This window comes from Apis florea, unplaced genomic scaffold, assembly GCF_048593485.1.
Source record: "Apis florea isolate Af1SG1 unplaced genomic scaffold, ASM4859348v1 contig_2272_pilon, whole genome shotgun sequence".
NCBI classification, from domain to species: Eukaryota; Metazoa; Arthropoda; class Insecta; order Hymenoptera; family Apidae; genus Apis; species Apis florea.
Window position 1 is genome coordinate 2,907,493 of NW_028256549.1, and position 19,403 is coordinate 2,926,895.

Below are 19,403 nucleotides of genomic sequence, written 5' to 3' on the forward strand. Positions count from 1 at the left end.
GCGTCCAAATGTAAGTTCAACGTTGTTACGTCATAGATATTCGCGATTCAATCGGGCGTTATCGCCAAGATATTCGATGGTCGCAACTTGTATTCACAAATCTTGTATCGTAAATATATATATATATAAAAGAAAATAATAATAATTATCATCGATTTTTTTCTTCAGAGAAAGAATATTTTTAACTTCGAAGGGGAGTGTATTCGTAACGGATCGTCTTTGATTCTATCTATTTTCGTTAAGAACGGCTACTGACGTCCCTTTTTCTCTTTCTTTTTAAAGGTCGCAATGGATCAACGGAGAAAAGTTTCCGGTTCACTCTCACGCACACACTCGATGCAGCCTCCTTTGCGGCGGATCCGGAGGAGGGGAAGAGAGAAGAGGAGAGGCGTGAGGATGAATCGCGGACCAGGCGATCCGATAGAGCAGCACGATGACAATGAAACGATTTTCGATGGCTTCGGTGCCCATAAACCAAATAACTCAATACCCGGAGCCGAAGCGGTGGGCCGTGAAAAAATTGCCACCGCAAATATCGTGTATCGGCTAACTGGTCGATTTCGCGGATGAAACATCGCGCTGAATTTGCCGCTGAGTTTGTTTCAATAGCGGTCTCGTAAGTGAATTAGTCTCGTTCGACGTCCCTCTAATGCACTTACCCTCCTCTACACCTTTAATTTCGATCCATTACCCTCCTCCCCCTCTTTTTTTTCTTTTTTTTTTTTTTTCCAGTAATTCCAAGGATTATTCTCGTTGGACTAAAATCCAAAGGATCTCTCCTCCACTCGTTCCATTCCATTCACAGAGACACCCCTCTCTTCCTTCCTCTCTTCCAGGAATCTAAAAGATTTCCTTTGAGGAAAATTAAACTTGTAAACTCGCGTTTTTCGATCGAGTTTCTCTTTCTTTCGATAATCTTATCTCATCGATTGTCCCTTCGTTCCAACGAAACTTTGCCTTTGAATGATGCCTTTCTTCTGGCACAAGTAAAGTTCAGTTATGATAAAGTTGAAAATATGGAAGAGAGAGAGAGAGAGAGAGGTGATCTGAGAAACGATACGAGATTCATCTTAGCAATGATGTTTGGTTCGTTTGATCTCGAGGGGCGGCCACCGTGTCAACGCAAAACTTTCTTCGTTTATTCTGTCAAGTGCCGAACTCTCTGGAGGCCTGACCTCTCTGGATCGTATTTCCTTCCTGTTTCTTTTTCTTCTTCCTGGCTCTCCTCCCCAGATGTTTTTTTTTTTTTATAGATCTAACCTCTTTCATCGCCCTGGTGAATCAACGAAACTAAAAGTATCTAGGTCAACTTCCATCTCCCGATCCGGTTGCAATTTGTCGCATGATGTCTCCTTTTTCTTTTTTTTTTTTTTTTTCAAGAATACTTCTCATTATTTTCTCCCAATTTATTGCTATATTAGAGACACGAAGTTTTTCTTCTTCGAACGTACGTTTCTTTCACTCTGAATAAACTAATGCCGATATCGTATCACGATGATTATGCGTTTAATAATAATACTTGGAGCACGAGTATTCGACAATTCGACATTTTTTTTTAGAGCTTAGACATTTAAATTTAACAGGATAACTCATTTATCAAAATCGATTGAATAAGAAATATCGGATTTCTCGCTTGACGATCGTCTCAGAAATTGATTCTCTCTTTGCTTCGAAAGAGGGAGAATACACTCGTTCGAAGTACGAGAAAGGTATATAAAAATATTCATCCTGAAAGCGGAGAGTGGGGAGCAGCGCTCCCATCCTTCCTTTTCCTTCTATGCGGAAACGGTGGATGCCACGTGATTGAATTTATAGCCGAGAGCGAGGCGGGAAGACAATTGAAAATGTGGCCTATACGTGTTAAATCGTACGAAACGCAACGTCACGAAGCTCGCCTCTCGCCATTTTCGTGGTTACAATACCACACCGCGTTGAATTTCGATCGAGAGCATCCCTCTCTCTCTCTCTCCGCCCCTCGGTCGTCGTTGACTTTACCGCTTATTTCCGGACAATGTCGTGTTCGATTAAAAGCACGTATCGCGCCACGATACCGAACGGCGTGTATCCGTTCACGAGAGAGAAACGTCTGCCAAGTTCTCTATCTCGTCGATCCCACGTATCTCTACGTCTTTGTTTTCGAACCTCTCCGTCGAGTCGACGAGAATTTCCTTCGGCGAAATTAGTTAATTAACGGAGGGATCGATGATCCGAGGAACACGAAGTTGCACGAATCGTTGATCGTCGTTCAATTTTGAATTGAGGAAAAAATGAAGGAATGAAAAGTTTGTCGAGTTTGGAAATTGATTCGATGCCTTTTTAAAATTTGAAAAAGAAAAAAAATCGTGCTTTTGAAACTTTTACTCTACGAGATATTTCGTTTATTTTCGATTTCGGGCGAAAATTTCGTTCCATCTTTCGAATTTTAAAATTCTCTAATAAGGTAAAAAAGGTAATAAAAATTTTTTTAATTTATGAACTTATCAAACATTGTCTCTTTTTCACATTCGTTTGAAAGTGGGCATCGATCATCAAATCGGTTCAACCGCAGAATTTCCCTCTTTTGAATTTGCTTTCGATATAAAATAAGATGTATTATACGAATATGCAAATTATCGGATTGAATTCTAATACGTATGTACAAATATCCGTGAAGGAATTTAATTAATGTCGCTCCGCACGAATTTATTATTCCACCGCGACGCTCGTCACGATACACGGAAAGGCGTGAAAAAAATTCTTATCGGCGAGTAATGGAGAAATGTAATTAAAACGCAAAGGAAAGACCTCCCTTAATTAACCGGTAAGGGTAATGCGGTCGAAACGTGATCTACGAGGGAGCGCTGTTCTCGATCGAGCCGACTCGCTTTTCAGAGAAATTTCTCCTCGTCCAAGTTCAATCGAGTGGAAAAAAGAGAAGATAAACCGTGTCGACGTTGGAAAATTTCGCGACATGCTAATTAGATGTTGGAGCGGTTCCCTGTAGAATCGGTCTGCTTTTCAGCTAACTCGAGGGTGTTTTAAAAATTTCCAATTTTTTTTCTTATTTCTCCACGGTTGAATTCGAACGTTTCGTAATTCTTCTAGTCGGTGAATTATGCGCGGAATCGATACGTATTAAACCGGGCACACGCGAGGACGATTTGATACGAAGTTTGAAATATACATCGGGATGGATATAAGAGAAATAAACTTTTCAACTATCGAATCATCCACCCGTTTCCATGTCGTTTCTCTTCTTCTTATTCTTTCTCCTCTCGAACTCGGTCGTCTCTATCGTGTTTCTTCGCCCGAGCGAACTTTCTGCCGATCGACCGATCTAATCCAAGGGGCGTTTTTCTCTCCAATAATAAAAAAAAAAATCACGAAAAGAAAAAAAAAATATGGACGCGGAGGAACTATGGGTCCGATAAAGTTGACGTACGAGGAAATGATCGAATGGCGGACGATTCGATTTATATTCCTTTTTTTTTTTTTAAATTGTTACTCCCAAAGCGACGATTTTTAGCGAATTAATGGACGGTGAATGGGAGAAAGGATGGATAGTCCTTTTATTCATTTTCGAATTCGTTCATATCTTCCATATACGCGCTAATAACTCGAGTCTCCTTGTTTTCCGATTTACTTTTACTGTTCGTTACTGTGGAACCGTTCCCTGCATGCATGAGAAATAATGCAACCGTTCGTTCAAGTAGTAAAGTTTCGCAGGATTGGTTGATTCGCGATGCACGGCGCGATGCTCGTGGTCGAACCGTACCAGATGGCCATCGGTTTCTCTCGGTTTTGGGAACTTGTCTGCGAAAGTGGTCGAGCTCGATCGGAGGAGATACCGTGATACAAGATGGTCAAGTGTTTCCTTGTTTTAGTTGTCGGCGTTTAATCCGTTTTTCATCAGTTTGCGTCTCGAAAATGTTTGACAATTGAATTTTAATTTTAATCCAATTTTGCAAACAATTTTGGTTCCATACAATTTCGATAGTCAATGTGCTTTTTTTTTTTTTTTTTTAATAACATGTATAAATACGGGCAATTACACTGATCATGTAGGAAGTAGAACGTTTTTAAAACGGACGTTAAAACATGTTGCGATGTATAATTGAAGGATAAATCTGGCTTGAAAAATGCCAAAGAGGTTAAATATCCAGATGCTCGGGTACCTCTTTTACAGAGATGTATCAGAAAAGGATGGAAGCTCATATTCCACGTCCAATAAGATAAAGTAAATTTCGCGACGACGAGTTTCCGCGAATGAAATGAAAACGTCGCGATGAATAATAAACGAGATAGCATAGGATTTGCAAATAAGATTAACACGGATTCGAGACGCGTTCGAGACAAAAAAAAAAAATAATTTTCCAAATTTATTAAGCAGAGGGTGATTCGATCTTTCGATTCGATGATGAACAATCGATAAGAAGAACATTTGAAAGAGAGAGAAAGAGAAGAGAGCGAACGAGAGAGATAGAAGAAGAATTTTATTAAAAGAAGAAAAAAAGAAAAACAATAACAGTTTTTAAACGTATTCCATACACCACGGTGTTTCTTATTCAGACTATGTTAGCGTTGAGGATGCGCCCTGTTTTGCAATCGTTCGTTTTATTTTGTTTGTTAACGTTCTCTTCCCATGCTTCATTTTTGTTTACGTTTTTTATCACGCGTATTTACATTCCCACGTTTTAAGGGCCGAATGGAAATTTCAACGCGGAAACAGGGAGGAATATAGTCGAAAAATCTTTCACGGAACGGCGAACGGGCCAAAAATCACAGGATTTATTCGAACGAAAACGGCCATTCTCGATTTCCCATTTTAACGTTATTTATACTCCCTTCTCGTGCATCCTTCTCGTGCACCGCGGAGTTACGAATAATTCCACTTTCGTCCACGATTTCACGTTGTAACGCGATTAACCGCGTTAATCGAGCACAGGTGCACGTCCAGCACGTTTTTTCTCTTTCTCTTCTCGACTCGACGTGGAAAGATCGCCCTGGAAATTCGCGTAGGAGGACGGAAAACGGGTGGTCGCCCTTATACCCCGATCGATCACATTACACCGCGCGGGTAATTTAATTCGGTCGCATTGATAAATGAAAGGGGTTGGCGAGAGACTCGAAGCGAATCGGGTGATTGATTTCGAATTGTTACGCACGGTCAGGCAGCGAGCGAGTCGGTAATACGGTCCCGGTGCAAATTGAATGATAAATTAAACGAGTCTCGTGGTACCGGCGGAAGATATCTCGCTTCTCTTTCAGCGAGTCGCTTTAATTATCGGCTTATTTGGAAATTTTCTTTCACGACCTTTCACGCGTCGTCCTATGCACCATATCGTGGACGGAAAGAAATTTACGCACGCGTATTTTCGTGGAAGGCAGACGGCCTACGCGTCGATACACACGTTGCATCGATTCGATGGACGCATTTCGTTCGCTCCGGCCAGATGTTATTATTATTTTTCACTCATCCGAGCGATGTGATATTTTCTTCTGTTTTTTTCTTCCTTCCTCTCCCTCTTTTTACCTTTCACTTTCGCTCGCATCGTAAGCGCAATTTTCGAAGCGATGCTTCGAAACGTCAGATCCGTTTCCAGCCAGATGTTCGAAGAAAAAAGGGTCGAAAACTTTATCTTATTATTATTAGAATTTTTCTTTTGTTTTCGTGATGGAAACGAAGTGTGCACACACAGATAAACAGGATTCGAGTGCTACGTGTATATATATATATATATTTATACATACACACACATACACACACCACACACTCACCTATATATATATATAGGTCATACGAAAACGCGTGCACTGTCCTCGTGGTCTACTTCGTGCAAGTGCTGAGTATCAATAGAGTAGAGGTGTATAAGAAGAAGAAGAAGAATAAGAAGAAGAAGAGGTGTGCGTGTTCGTGTCAGTGATTGATAAGTCTATTCAACTAATCGTAACATACCGAGGCTATGTTATACGGGGTTGGTGACAGACATCCTTCGCCCTCGATAATCTCTCTGTACTCTCTAAGTGTACTCTCTCCGGCCGGGGGATTTACCGGGGTATAGGATTTGATTGGTGAAGGGGGAGGGCGATGGCTCGACGGCAACGAATGGAGGAACAACAACGGGGGGATGCGGGAAAGGTGTCGTTTAGGTGTCCAACGATTGACGAAAATCCACATCGCGGCCGTATCGTCCCATCGTTAAATGTAGGTTTGCTCGCACGAACTCTCTCGGCTGCTTCGCACGTGGTGGAGCGAATAAGCGGAGTAGTATCTTCCCGATGCGAATCTCTGAAAAAACATGTAACCCAGCCCATTACTCCCTTCTCTCCCTAACCCCGCCATTCCATATCCCGACAAGATACGTGTACACATAACGTATACACACTCCTTGTATACACGTTTGGCCAGGGTTAATTGCTCGAATACCAGATCGATAAGTTACACTCGCGGCCGGATCGTAGATTGTTGCAGTTTAATGTCGGTCTCTCTTTCTCTCTCTTTCTCTCTTTATTCTCTAGGTAATCAGTACGCACGACTATATTAGAAGGTTTACGGTTTAATAAAGGGGAAGGGGCTCGACTGAATTTGCCCAACTACGAGTATAAGAACGGCCAAGATTTAGGAGGAGAGGGAAACTTTTTCACGAACGGCGTAGGCGCGTACGAGCAAAGAGAATACGAGAGAAGGTTGTCGAAATTAATCGAAGCGAAGTTGGAAGTTTTCTTCGCCCGGTTATCACGCGAGAATATTCGTCGAAGCCGGTGCGAAACGTGGGACGATGATTATGGGACGAGAGAATCGAAGGGAAACGATTAAATCTAATTCGTGGAAATTATCTTTGCACGTGCGACCCACTTTTTTTTACGCTTTACTTTTATATATATATAGGATTTGTGCAATTTTTCGCGCTTAATAAGCGAGAAAAGTTTGTCCCCAGAGCGAACGGGACGTCCACCCCGTGGAAATGGAAGTTTTCTCAAAGAAGAGGAAAACCAATATGTTCCGAATGCAACATCCTCCAACTATATATATATATATCCTTTCCTTTACTCGCGCTTTTTCGAAGATACTCGATTCGACCAGCTGGCCAACCAGTTTCAAATGCATTTATATTCGGCGACGGTATGTTTACCGCGGACATTTATTCGAATTCCATTTCAAGATCGGGCTGATCCCACGGAGAATTCGCGAAATATCCAGCAGGAGAGGAATAAGGGGGTTGGCCTAACCTAAGAAAAGAAATATTCGTACGAAGAGACGAAGAAAGAGCTGGACGCTCGAACTCGTTCGAAGGTTAAACGATATTTTCCAGAAGGAAGATCAGGAAATCTTCTCGTAGTAAAGAATTTTAGGAATAAAATAAATTATCTCACTTTTGGCAACGTTTCAACCTCCAACGTTCGAAACTGTGCGCTGATGTAACGATTCTCTCTTCTCTCCTTGACCGGTTTACACCGCTTGGCCAAAAATCGTCTCTCGAAGCGTGGAGGCTGTGCCTACACGCGAATAGCGGCGCAACAATCTCGACGGTTTGTCGCTCTCCTGTTGCTCCCTCGAGCAATTCGTTCGCCTTTGAAAACCTCACGAAAGCCTATTTTTTATTCGTGAACTCCGATCAAATTTGCACGAATCGTCCTCCATTTTCACATTTTCACAGAAAAATCACGAACTTTAACGGGAACGTTTCACGAAGGTTTGAACGATTAATGTAACTTCGCGAAAGAATAATTGAAATTTAAGCGCTTTCGTCGAAAATGAATCGGCATCGATCTCTCGGCGAAAAGTCTCTCTTCTCTCTCTCTCTTTTCGACTTCTTAGAATAATTCGGATCTTCGAGGTCGATCTTCACCAGATTCACTTAATGGATAGAGCGGATGAGAGAGAGCCGGATATTTTTATCCGAGGTAATAGCAGATCGGGACGATAAGGTTTTTCTCTCGAGGGAAAAGGATTAGTCTTGATACTCGAGCGATACGAGGTTTTCGAAAGAAAACTCTTGAAAGGAAAAAGCGTATTCCACATTTTTTTGTTCTTCCGAGATTCTATCCATGATATAAATTACGAATACCGAGCAACAGAGCCGAAGCGGATCCTCTCTCAACTTACTACGAGGAACGATCGAATTCTCAACCGCGAACCCTTGTTCTTCCTGATGCAAAGAAGCGATCGTATCGGCTGTGCGCACCGATATAACCGAGTTCTTTTTTTTCTACCCCACGTCGAGAGTGCTTCCATCGTCGAATAGGAGAGCACGAGAAGAAGAAATATTAGTCGGCCGCATCGCATTCGAGGAAGAACGAATTTCGGGAATTTATGTACCGTTGGATAGGCAAGGTGAATTTTCAAAATGGTGGAACAAGAGACTGGTCGGTTGTTGTAACCGGCGCGTATTTATTTACTGGGCGCGCGAATCGTGCACGCGGCGCAATTTGCACGGGAAAGTATGAATATTTCATACTCACTTGACTTGGTTTACATCTGAATGCAGGTTGATACCGCCGCCTTACTCGTCCCGGGCAGCAGGCGCACAGGATCCTCACGAACGCTCTGCAAAGGAAGAAGAAACGTGTCTCAACGTGTTACGTCCCTTTTGTGACAATAATATTATCCGAGACGGGACAGAAGACTCGATGGAACTTAACCGTCCGAAATCATTTATTCGAGAGAAAAATCCTTTGCGAATCCTGAGCAAAAGAAGCGTCTTCTCGAATTCCTTCTCGAATATCGGATAAGACAGAGACTGTTTGGGAATTGGGAAGAATTAGAGGGGAAAAATTATTAATTTCCGAAAAGAACTTGAAATATCCTTCCGTTCAAGGAAATTGCCGCGCGGCCAATGATGCGGCCTCGAATAACGCTGGTCACGTCACCACGTTGGCCATTTTTAACGTCAAGATCGCATGACCGGAATGTTGTTTTAAATATCAACCACGCTGCAACTATTTGCATAGGCTCTATTGCAACGTAGCCGTGACATGCGACCGCGAACTACGCAAACGGAGGAATTTCATTTTCGAAAAATAATGTTCCAATAATGTGCAGGGATCTTGCTTACGATTTCCGCTTACATCCATCCCTCCTCTCTTCCCCCGATCGATAACGAGAGTGGATAAATTTTGCGAATAAACCAGGGATGAAATTTCACGCGCGGTGCGAAAGGAATTGATCAAAGTTGGTTATCGGTTCGGTTGTGTGTTCAGTAACGAGTTGTTTCAACCGTGGCGATAACATCTAACAGAGAGCATCGAGAAGTTTGATTATCTCGCTCGTTGGCGAACGAGCGAACCAGTCGCGTCTCTGTCCCCGCGTTCGTAGGAATGTGCCTCCTTCGATTTTACCTTTTTCGCCCTCTTCTCTTCGCCTGTTTGTGCTCGTGCTCCGCGCGGGCTATCGTCGTGTCGTATGACACGAACGGAAAGGGGGATAAATCGGGCGATCGAGGATTCATCGTGGAAGACGTGACGAACGGTGAGAAGGAACGAGAAGAATTCTCGAAATCGATACCTTGCATCGCGAGCTTTTTGAATCGCGCGACCGATCCAGCGTGGACCTCGTTGATGATATTGGACGACACGGAGGACGTGGCCCGCTCGTTCGCGACGAGCCTTCAAGATCGTTTCGCTTTCTTGAAATATTCCGGCGAAATGGAATTCGATACCAAGGAATACGCGTTGAACGCCATCCTTCTCATGTCGAACGCCACCAGTTTCCGAGACGACGTGTACGCGATCGATCCTTGCACTCGCGACTGCCCCTTCTTCGTCGTAATGACGGACGCGTTTCGAGACGAGGACGCCTTCCTCGAGGAAACGGACGCTTTGATCCGAGCCATGTGGACCCGCAGGATCTTCACCGTGCTCGTTTTGGCCAGAGTTGGCCACGACGTGCTCGCCGCCCGCGCCACCTCCTTTCGACCCGACCAACCGTGCGCCCCGTCCTTCCCGATCGTTCTCGACAAATGCGGAACGAGTTCTTGGGACACGAACTCGAGGACGGAGCCGCCCAAAGGGAACAAGAAGTGTGTCCTGAGAATAGCCTACTTCGACGAGCCTCCCTACGTGATAACGACGAACGAGACGGAAAGTTTGCTGGGTTTCGAGGGCATGCTGACCGAGGAGGTGTTGAGAAATCGGAAGGTGGAGCGGGCGAAAGTGACGTGGAGCGAAAACGCGACCTTCGTGGAACAGATAAGAGAGGTGTTGTACCAGGAAAATGCCGACCTGGTGGTGGGTCGCGTCCTTCTCCAACCCCAGCAAGACATCGATTACTCGAGCTCGTACGACATGTTGAAAGTGGTCTGGTTGATCCCGAAGGTGACCAACGTGTCCCTGAAAGGATTGATTCAACCGTTCCACCCGTACGTATGGGCGGCGTTGGGGGGAGCATTGATATTGGCCGTCCTCGTGAAAATCTTCCTGATCCCCGACCTCGCCTACCTCGACATATTCGCTCTGATAATCGGTGCGTCGATCGCCACCCGGCCCGGCAAACTCTCCGCTAAAATCCAGTACATCTCGTGGAGCATTTTCGGCCTGTTTCTCATGGAGGTGTACGTGGACGCTTTGGCCGATCAGCTGATCAACACGTCCGAGACGAAGATCACGACCACGGAGGAGCTTCTTTCCTCGTCGTTCGGGATCGGTGGGACAACGGCGTTCGAGGCTTTGTTCCTCGAGGACGCGCTCGAGGACGAAGAGGAGGGGAACGGAGGTGTGGTCTTCTCGAGGATACACGAGAAATTCGTCACGTTCGATCGGGACGAATACGTTGGATTGTACAACGACGTCGTGGAGGGAAGGAATTCCTCGTACGCGCTGATGATCCTGTTGAATTCCTCTCGAAGCGAGGGCATCGACACTTTGCACGCGTACACCATGTCCACGGACGTGATATACAGTTTCCCCCTGGCGTTGGCCGTTTGGAAAGGATTCCCAAAATTGAAACGCGTCAACGCCAAGATCCGCGACTTCATCGATACGGGTATTTTCGATCACATGATCAAGTTGGCGATACAAAAGGGCAGGCTGGCCATGATGTTCGAATTCGCGGAGGAGGAAGAGTACAAGATGAATCTTCACTTGCAACACTTTGCCCCGGCGTTTCTCCTCATGATCATCGGATTCTCCATCGGATTTCTATCGATTATCGTCGAAATCGCGCTCTATCCCTCCGAGCTTCTCTTCTTCTCCAACGACAAACGAGACAATTTTTAACTTTTTTATTATCGTATTCGAAATTTCCTCGAAGCGAATTTCTAGTTTTTAGCGAAAAGAGAGAGAGAAAAAAAATGGAAAAATTTCGAATATCATTTTATATAATAAATTGGCTTTCGCTTTTTGAATCGCAAACAGATATCGAATCGCGGTATATATGAATGGACGCGCCAGCTAAATGCACTGTAACTTCCTTGCCAAACCTATCAGACCAACTAATTCGTGTTATGGACGTGCACAATGATTGTTGACGTTCATTTGATAAACGTCATAAATATTTCATTTCAATAAACGAATATACGCTTGAAATATACGTATATATATATATATATAATTTGAATATCCAGCCCCAAAAATTTACGCGATCCGTTATTTATTTTTGATTTTTCGCATCGTTCGATCTCTTTTGAGAGAGGAGAAGGAGGAGAGAGAGAGAGAAAAAAAAATACTGGAAAATTCTCCCGAGGAAGAAGAGACGATATCGATATACTTAAGTTCACCTTCTCGCATCCTTTCGCATCCTTCCTCCTCTCCCCGAGAATAATCCCCGAGCAATCGTTTACCGGCTCGTTCGCGATCGAATCATTCTTTCGTTATCGAAGAGATGAAGGGATCAAAGACGATCCTATCGCGTGAAAAGAGATTCCTCGAATGGAGGTTAGGCGCAATCTACGTGGAAGAAGACCGTTCATAAAAGGGTGTCGAAGGGTATCGAACGAGTATTTTTAGTTCGTAGTTTGTCTCTCTCTCACTGTCTTCATATCTCTTGTCATCGAATTTTTCTTTTGCCCATCCCGTAATTCTTGCGTTTCTGAAATTCCGTATCTCTACGATCCTTCTTGCGCGGTGTTTTTAACGCGATTGAGTTTTCTCGAGAATTCGCTAGAAATCCTTTCGTTCCCATTAGAGAATCCTTTCTTCGTAAATACGAAGATTTCAGTTTCGTTACGTTAAAGCAATAGGTATTCCATCCGAGAGTTTCGTCGAAGAATGTCGCTAATTTTCCATTCGTAATTTCGTTAATGAAAATATTTTGAGAACAACGATTTTAAAAAGAATAAATGTTCGATCAAATTCCATTCCAGATATTTGATCTTTTTAGTATCGAGAAGATGTTAATTAATCAATAAAGTGATAACGAAATGATCGATTAATCGAGATCAGACATTAATGCGAACGCAATATTTGCATTCTCTGATACTTTTTTTTTAAACGAATTTGTTCGTCCTCCAACAACGAGCTTCTTGCGAAGTTAAATCCGATATATTATTCTCGTTCATTTTTTCCATATCGTATTTATTATCATTTTTAAGACAAGGATCGTTTGTACCAGTTAATCGTTCGTTCTCGATTAAATCTTCGTTTCTCTTTTTTCTTGAAACTGAAAGAACCACTCGAAGCTTCGCGCAAAGGCAACCGAGTCGTGCAAGAAGTAGATCGTTCGAATAAATCTGGAACTTTTCCTTTCCTTTCTTTAGAATTATCTTCGATTTCACGACTCATTTCACTGATTAATCAATAACAAGCTTGGAAGAAGAAAAAACGCTGGAAGAAAATCAAAAGATACGAGAATATGACGAGTCCAACGATTCACATTGGGGAAAGGTGATACGCCAATACCATACTTTTTTCACTCTTCGAAACAATTTTACATTTTTACAGTTCAAATTTATCATCGTGTTCGTAATCGTTTTCTTTTCTTCTTCTTCTTGCGTGTATGTTCTCGTCGACGATTCGAAGCTAATCCTTTTTTTTCTTCTTTTTTTAATCAACATCAACCATTCATAGAAGCAGCGTTAATGCACCGTTCCTTGCCATGGACGGGTAATCCCTGACCCTTATTATTTCGAAACACTCGAATTTACGATCCTCTAAACTGTTGCCGCCGAGCAACCCCGCAACCCGTTTTCAGGCGGCCGCAATTTCGTTCAGCTTAATAAACCTCGTTAGTCGGTCGTTATATCACCATTGGCCTCTGCTCGCCTATTTATCCCCACGAACCAGCAATTTTTTTTCGCGCGTTTCATTTTATATTTTATTTTATTTCATCCCTTCCGATAATTAACTCGATTTGTCTCAAATATCTGCCAAGATTACACACCCGCTCGATCGATATTTACGATCGAGGAAGAAATAGAATTTCGTATCCGATCTGGTTTACTTTTTTATTCCCCTCTTTATTCCTTGTCCGGGGGGATGGATTATGCATTCGCGTGATCCCATTACCTCATTCACCAATGATCCCGTACCACCACCATCCATCCATTCAACCATCCGAAAGGAAAACTTGTTCTCGAAGGGAAACGGGATGAAATTTCGTTTCGATCCCGGTTTATCGCGTTATCGTTGTTTCGTTGGAAACAACTCGGTGAAAAGAAGATATATATATATATATGTGTATGTGTAATTCTCGATACCTTTCGATGGTATTTTAATTTTCATATAAACGTTTGCTTAAATCGTATATATCACGATTTGGCAAATTTGTATTTCACTGATTCGCGCGATCGGGAATTTTATTCGTTCGATGTATGCTTATTTCCCATTTAACGCTCGATTCCTATTGTTCGCAACTAGACGACACGTGATAATAAACCAGCTCTGTCGTAAAAGCAATTTATCGGTTGCATAACAATTAAATCCCTACCATAAATGATACTCTATATCTGTTTCACCTCGACTATTGACTCTAAAGCTTAATTACACGATACGCGTAAAGAGAGAGAGAGAGGAGTCTGCTCAGTCATCGTGAACATCTGTTTCATAAATTTTTTGTCCGGCTTAAAGACTTAGCCAATCGCCAACGGAAACGTCGTTCGTCGATGAGGAGAAAAAGAGTAAAAAAAAAAAAAGTTTCTTGATTGACCGTCGAACAGCAGAATCACGGAGAATTGGACCGAATTCCGGGCCATTTATTTATTCGTTAATCGAATAGTCGCAAACGAGGGACTCGAGGGAAATGTAATTTCCAATCGCGGCTTCTTTATACAGATCGCCATTACCGGAGACCGTCCATGAAAATTCCATGAAAATCTTGTTAAGCCACGAATTTAGAGATCGAATAACTTTATATCCCGGAATGGCTGTTGTTCGCCTTCCACCTCTTTCTCTTCTTGCACACGACACACGTGTTTCTTTTCTCTCGTACGACATATTGAAATGCAGATACGGCGCATCGACTTTCGGATCGTTGGCCGTATGCGATATCCTTCGACGACGGATGGACGGACCAAAACGTCCCAAGAGGATCCTTTAAATCGCATCTCGCGGCGTTTCGCCTCTCTCTCTCTCTCTCTTTACAAACACGGAGGAGAAAGGTAGGTAGGAAAATAAAAGGGGGAGGGTTTGAATCGTGTGCTGCACCTCGCCTCGAATTTCCCCTCGGTATCGGCTCGCTCTTCCCTCGTGTTTCTCGTCTCGGATATTTCGCGATGGCGGCTCCTTCCTTTGTGAAGAAGGAAAGAAGGAAAACGAGGAATTCCCCCGGACTTGGATAGTTTGCGCAAGATTGAAAATCTCGCTGTCGAGAGTTTCGAGAGGGAATCGGTGAAATCGTTGCCTCGTATTCGAGAGGCAATAACATGTTGGGGGATTTATTGAACATTTTGCCAGGGAAATGATAATAATCGGCGAAGAGGGAAGGCGGTATTTTATATTGGATGAAAGTTTGTCGAGCAATTGTGCAGGGAATTTTCTTTTTCTTTTTTCTTCGATCCCTTGTTTCGAGATACTCGTTAAGTTTTGCGGTGAACATGTTAATTTAACGCGAGAAGGATTGGTTGTGGATAGGAGTTAAGAACGGTTGAATCGGATATCGTGTATTGTAAACGATGAGACGGGAACTCGTTAAGGAACTCGCGTTCTCGACGATGCTTGAATCCGCCGACAAATTCTTGCGGGGAACCTAGATAATATAAAAAAAACTGTGATAAGGGGGGACAAGTATTGATTTTATAAAAGGAACATGGACACGAGATCTCGCGTGATTCTGTCGCGACGATATTTTTACATTTTTGCAAACGTTTGATAAAATTTATATAATAACACTTTATATGGAGAGGGATCCCTTGTTGCAAATGGGATCGATGATCTTCGTGTCAAGATTAATTAGAAAATAGAATATTTACAAAAATTGGTGGCATTTTCGACGTATAATGCAATGAAATGATATTCGTATTCTTAAATTATCCAATGATCATCCACATCCCGAAAGAACACGTGTCTAATGCTTGCGAAATGCAAATTCGAGCGGTGTAATAAAATCCAATCCAGAAACTTCGTTAATTAAACCTTTTAGTTCGAACTCTTTTCACTTTTCATTCCACGATTCGAGAGATTCTTCGTTAAGAAATCGCGGCCGATAGTTAATCGCCCTACTCTCTCGGTCCACGCTTCTTTTTCCACGAAACGAGAAATATTTATACAAAACAATTCGATACCCTCGATTATTCATTGGAGGTGTATCTGGATCGATCGAACCATCGGGAGGCAACATATCGGAAACTCATCTTAACCCCTCCTCTCCTCCCCCTCACCAGTTTGCATTATTCAAGTACGGTTTTAATCGTTATTCGAGTCGTTCTTGAATTTAAAAGGGAAGGGAAGGGAAAAGGAAATATTTAATAACGATTTATAACGAATCAACGTTTGTCAAGTGAAATCGAATCGAATCGAATATTGACATTATATCGCGGATCGGGTAAATTATTATTCCATCGGACGATGTACAATCTCTTCGATGCATTAATCTTTTCTTTGTCTCTCTCTGTGTCTCTCCATCGTCCAAGATGGAGGAAACCGGGCATCGTTTCTCGTGTCACGTTCTGCGAATTTCAAATTCCATTCTCGTTTAATGATGAAAGAAAGAAAAAAGAGAGAGAAATAAAGGAAAATCCGAAGCATCTCGGGGAGTAGTTTTCTTTCCAGATTAAATAAAAAACTATTAAAACAAAACCGTTAGCAATTTGTTGCGCGGCTTCTTGCGCGGAAACAAACGCTCTCGGGCCAATAAAACGATCTCGGGTCGGAGAGTTAAGGTGAAAGGAGATTTATCAACGAGACTCGGCTTACTCGGTCCCTATGTTGGTCAGAAAGGTAGGGATTTATAGAAGAGACGAGACGTCTTTTCGGTTAAACCCTTGTTTCTCTTTCCAGAAATGCTGATTAATGTTACACTCTGCACATTCTCTTCCTCCGTATTCCCTTCTCCTTCCTCTTTAACCTACTATTGTTTAATCAACCAAGAATGCTTCCGCCAAATTGGCAATAGGGTAGGACGGAACAACTCGGCCCATATTCGAGATTGCTTCCTGAGAGGACCATCCACCTCTTTGATCGCTCTATTCTATTCGTCTGAATTCCATCAGTGGACACCTCGTGTCATCCGTGCCTGTATCTAGGAATAGACAACGATTCTCAATTCGTTCATTGGATCGATTAATTCACGACTCGTTATTTCCAACTATCATAGGACTGTTCAATTTCTCGAGATACGAACCACTCTACTTTTTGTCTCTCAGAAAAATTAATTAACGTTAGTTAGTTTTCGCCAAGTTAACACGCCTCGATGCCATTCCAAGTTGAGAACCAGGATTTTGATTATTGCCGGAACAAGTATGATGGCAAGATTGATAAATCCACAGAGAATTGCCATCTCGCTCGCTGGAGGAGGATCCCCCAAGCTCGATCCAAGTTCCATCAAGGGTTGAAAAGGTTGTGCCTTTGGCCGCTAACGAAACCGGAACCGAGCGTGATTTCCGGCCGTTGTTGTCGTCGAAGGGCGCGAACGAGGGAACGAAACGAACAAGCGGAAGATCCTCCCCTGATTGGCCTGTCGCTCGTAAATGAGCTATCGGAGTTTACGTTCTAATGACAGCGAAACGTGGGCCGAATGGCATTCCAGCGACACGATGAACCGGAAATCGATGGCCGTTCTACAACAACGCCCGAATGAATTTGCTCGATTCGCGACCAGATATTCCGCGAGAGTTTAAAAGTTTGTCATCGTGCGCCTGTTGCTCCCGGAAATCCAATTAATTGTACATCATGCCTCTGTTACTCGTTCAAACGAACCGTGTCGATGTGTTACTTACTTACGTATTCTTGAAACTCACGTTCGAAGGAGATGAAAGCAAGAGTAATCATCGTGTTTACGTTTTACTTGGATGTGCAATGAAGTGGTGGTATCAGGGATGTTGGGAAAATGATGGATAAGTCGAGGAAGTGGATAATAGATGATCGATACGTGTTTTTCGAAAGTGGAACACCTGGGAGCACAAGTTGGTCGCGATAGATGACGAGAGAAAAAAAGGTTGGGACCATCTCCATTCAAGTTTTAGATCCGATCTCTAGGGAGCCGCTGGTAACCTCGTTATTTCGCCATCGCTATGAAAATAATCAAGCTGTTGGTTTGACGTCATCAAAGTTTTCCTTTTTTTATAAAATATCCACGGACCTGTTCTCTCTCTCTCTCTCTCTCTCTCTCTCTCTCTCTCTCTTTCTCTCTTCGTTTTTACGGTATCGGCAAATAATAACGTTAAAATTATATTTCCATAGCTGATCGATGATGCTCGGATAGTCATAATTATCGAGAAGAGGTGGAACGAAGTCTGGACGAAAGGGGAGGGGGAGGGAGCCGTTGTGGCGTCTAATCCATCAATGTCGTAACTGCAGTTACTGCATCGTGGCCGGCAACGTCAGCACGTGACGTCAATGATGGCAACACGTGGTAAATGGACGCCAAGTCGACGATGTGTAGTTACGTCGAATGCGGACGAATCCTCCGCAGGGAAGAAGAAGGAAGGGAGGAAGGAAGAGGAACGAGTCGTGGTGCAAAACTAGTTGGCGTGGGTGGAGCAATTTATAGGTTCTCTCAGCTTGGCGGGGATCGAGTCGAGCTTTCTCTCGCCACCGTTTCGAGATGTGCAGACGCCGTGGCGCCAAACTCGATGTCTCGACGACGAGGAAGGCCTTGGCGACCGGTGACCGTGTCTCTGGCGAATTCGCGGCACGCTCTAGTTTCCACTACGGTCAATGACGAATGAAAATATCCCTAGGGTTGAATGCCTCGAAATGGAATAAGCTGGTACGTAGAGCCGGCCAAGTGAATGAAATGGGACCACCTCTCTAGCCTCGGACACCTTTTGAACACCGCTGGCGTTTGTTTATTCGTTTTCATTTGCAGATAATATCTGAAATTGCGAAAAGAACTTTCTTCCTCGTACTCGATTTATTTGCAATTCGCAAGTTTATTAAAAAATGGCGAATTAAACTTTCATCGTAGCTATTTTTTAACAAAAAAAAAAAGCGTTGGAATTGATGGAGGATCATCAGATGGAGTGGAATTAGAATTATTTCGATTGGAAACAGAAGGCGACATTAACGCAAATCTTCATAGAAGACTTTCATAAGTCGAGTGAGTAAGAAATTATTACTCGACGCAGTGTTACTCGATGGAGGATAATTCTTATTTTTTTATTAAGCTTTTTTTTTGAATTGCGATCGTCAGGATATCGATACTTATCCTTGCAGACTGGCTGACGATGAATGTTTAATAGGGTTATTCCTCGTTCAAGGGATGAATTTCATTCTCTTTCCGTCGAGGATAAAGCGAGGAACGAATCCTTTGGCGTAGAGGGAAAAAATTCTTCCCGAACGGTGTCGGAGTTTAAAAAATGCAAATTTGACTTCTCGCGCGATAACGAAGAGGTCGTTAACAGAAAACCGATCTTTTGCCCTCCTCCACTCCACGCCACGTTTCTCCATCTTCTTCTCTCGCCCCTTCCTGGGATCATTTGCGACGTGGCCGGGTCGTAATTTACTTTAATGCTCGACTTTGAACCGTAATTCACTCGGAGAGTTTGCCAACCTATTCTTCCATCGTCCCTCATCCTGGATCAAAATTGCCCAACCAACGACCCCACCGTCTGAATTCCGTTTGACGATTCCGACCAACTTTTAGTTTGTCGCCGAGATAGTTTGTTGCGCGTCGAAGAATTATCGCTCGTCCTTCCTCTTGCCTGTGCTGGATTTTCGCGAAACCGTGAAACGGAAGAAAATTTAAACGGATGAAATTGGATACAGGAAACGAATCCTAAAATTGACTTCGTTTTAATCCTACGATCGTTTCGAACAGAATTCGTGGCATCGGGAATAAGCGATCACAAGATATGCCTCGATGAATTGTGAATACCATAACGTTCTTACGCTAT

General features: G+C 43.1%; 2 protein-coding genes and 1 long non-coding RNA gene across 6 annotated transcripts in view; 2 read left to right on the forward strand and 1 right to left on the reverse strand.

Annotated features, from left to right (window-relative positions):
- Dop1R2 (dopamine receptor 2) overlaps positions 1–19,403 on the reverse strand; it is a 59,327-nt gene that overhangs the window by 4,299 nt on the left and 35,625 nt on the right. For 3 of the 4 annotated variants that reach the window (XM_086902448.1, XM_086902449.1, XM_012489589.3), the window contains exon 3: positions 8,443–8,527. In XM_086902448.1, the coding sequence (XP_086758574.1) occupies positions 8,443–8,527 (85 nt within the window). Of the gene's footprint in view, positions 1–5,935; positions 6,269–8,442; positions 8,528–19,403 lie in introns of all 4 variants that reach the window. The other variant, XR_015290548.1, reaches the window with a different exon arrangement.
- Positions 283–18,467, forward strand: LOC147658402 (uncharacterized). Its single transcript, XR_015290551.1, has 2 exons — positions 283–616; positions 17,749–18,467. It is a non-coding gene; the product is annotated as an uncharacterized LOC147658402 (long non-coding RNA).
- On the forward strand, positions 9,181–11,502 carry LOC116414772 (uncharacterized). Its single transcript, XM_031917911.2, has one exon. The coding sequence runs from the start codon at positions 9,298–9,300 to the stop codon at positions 11,191–11,193; it is 1,896 nt and encodes a 631-aa protein (XP_031773771.2). The 5' UTR covers positions 9,181–9,297; the 3' UTR covers positions 11,194–11,502.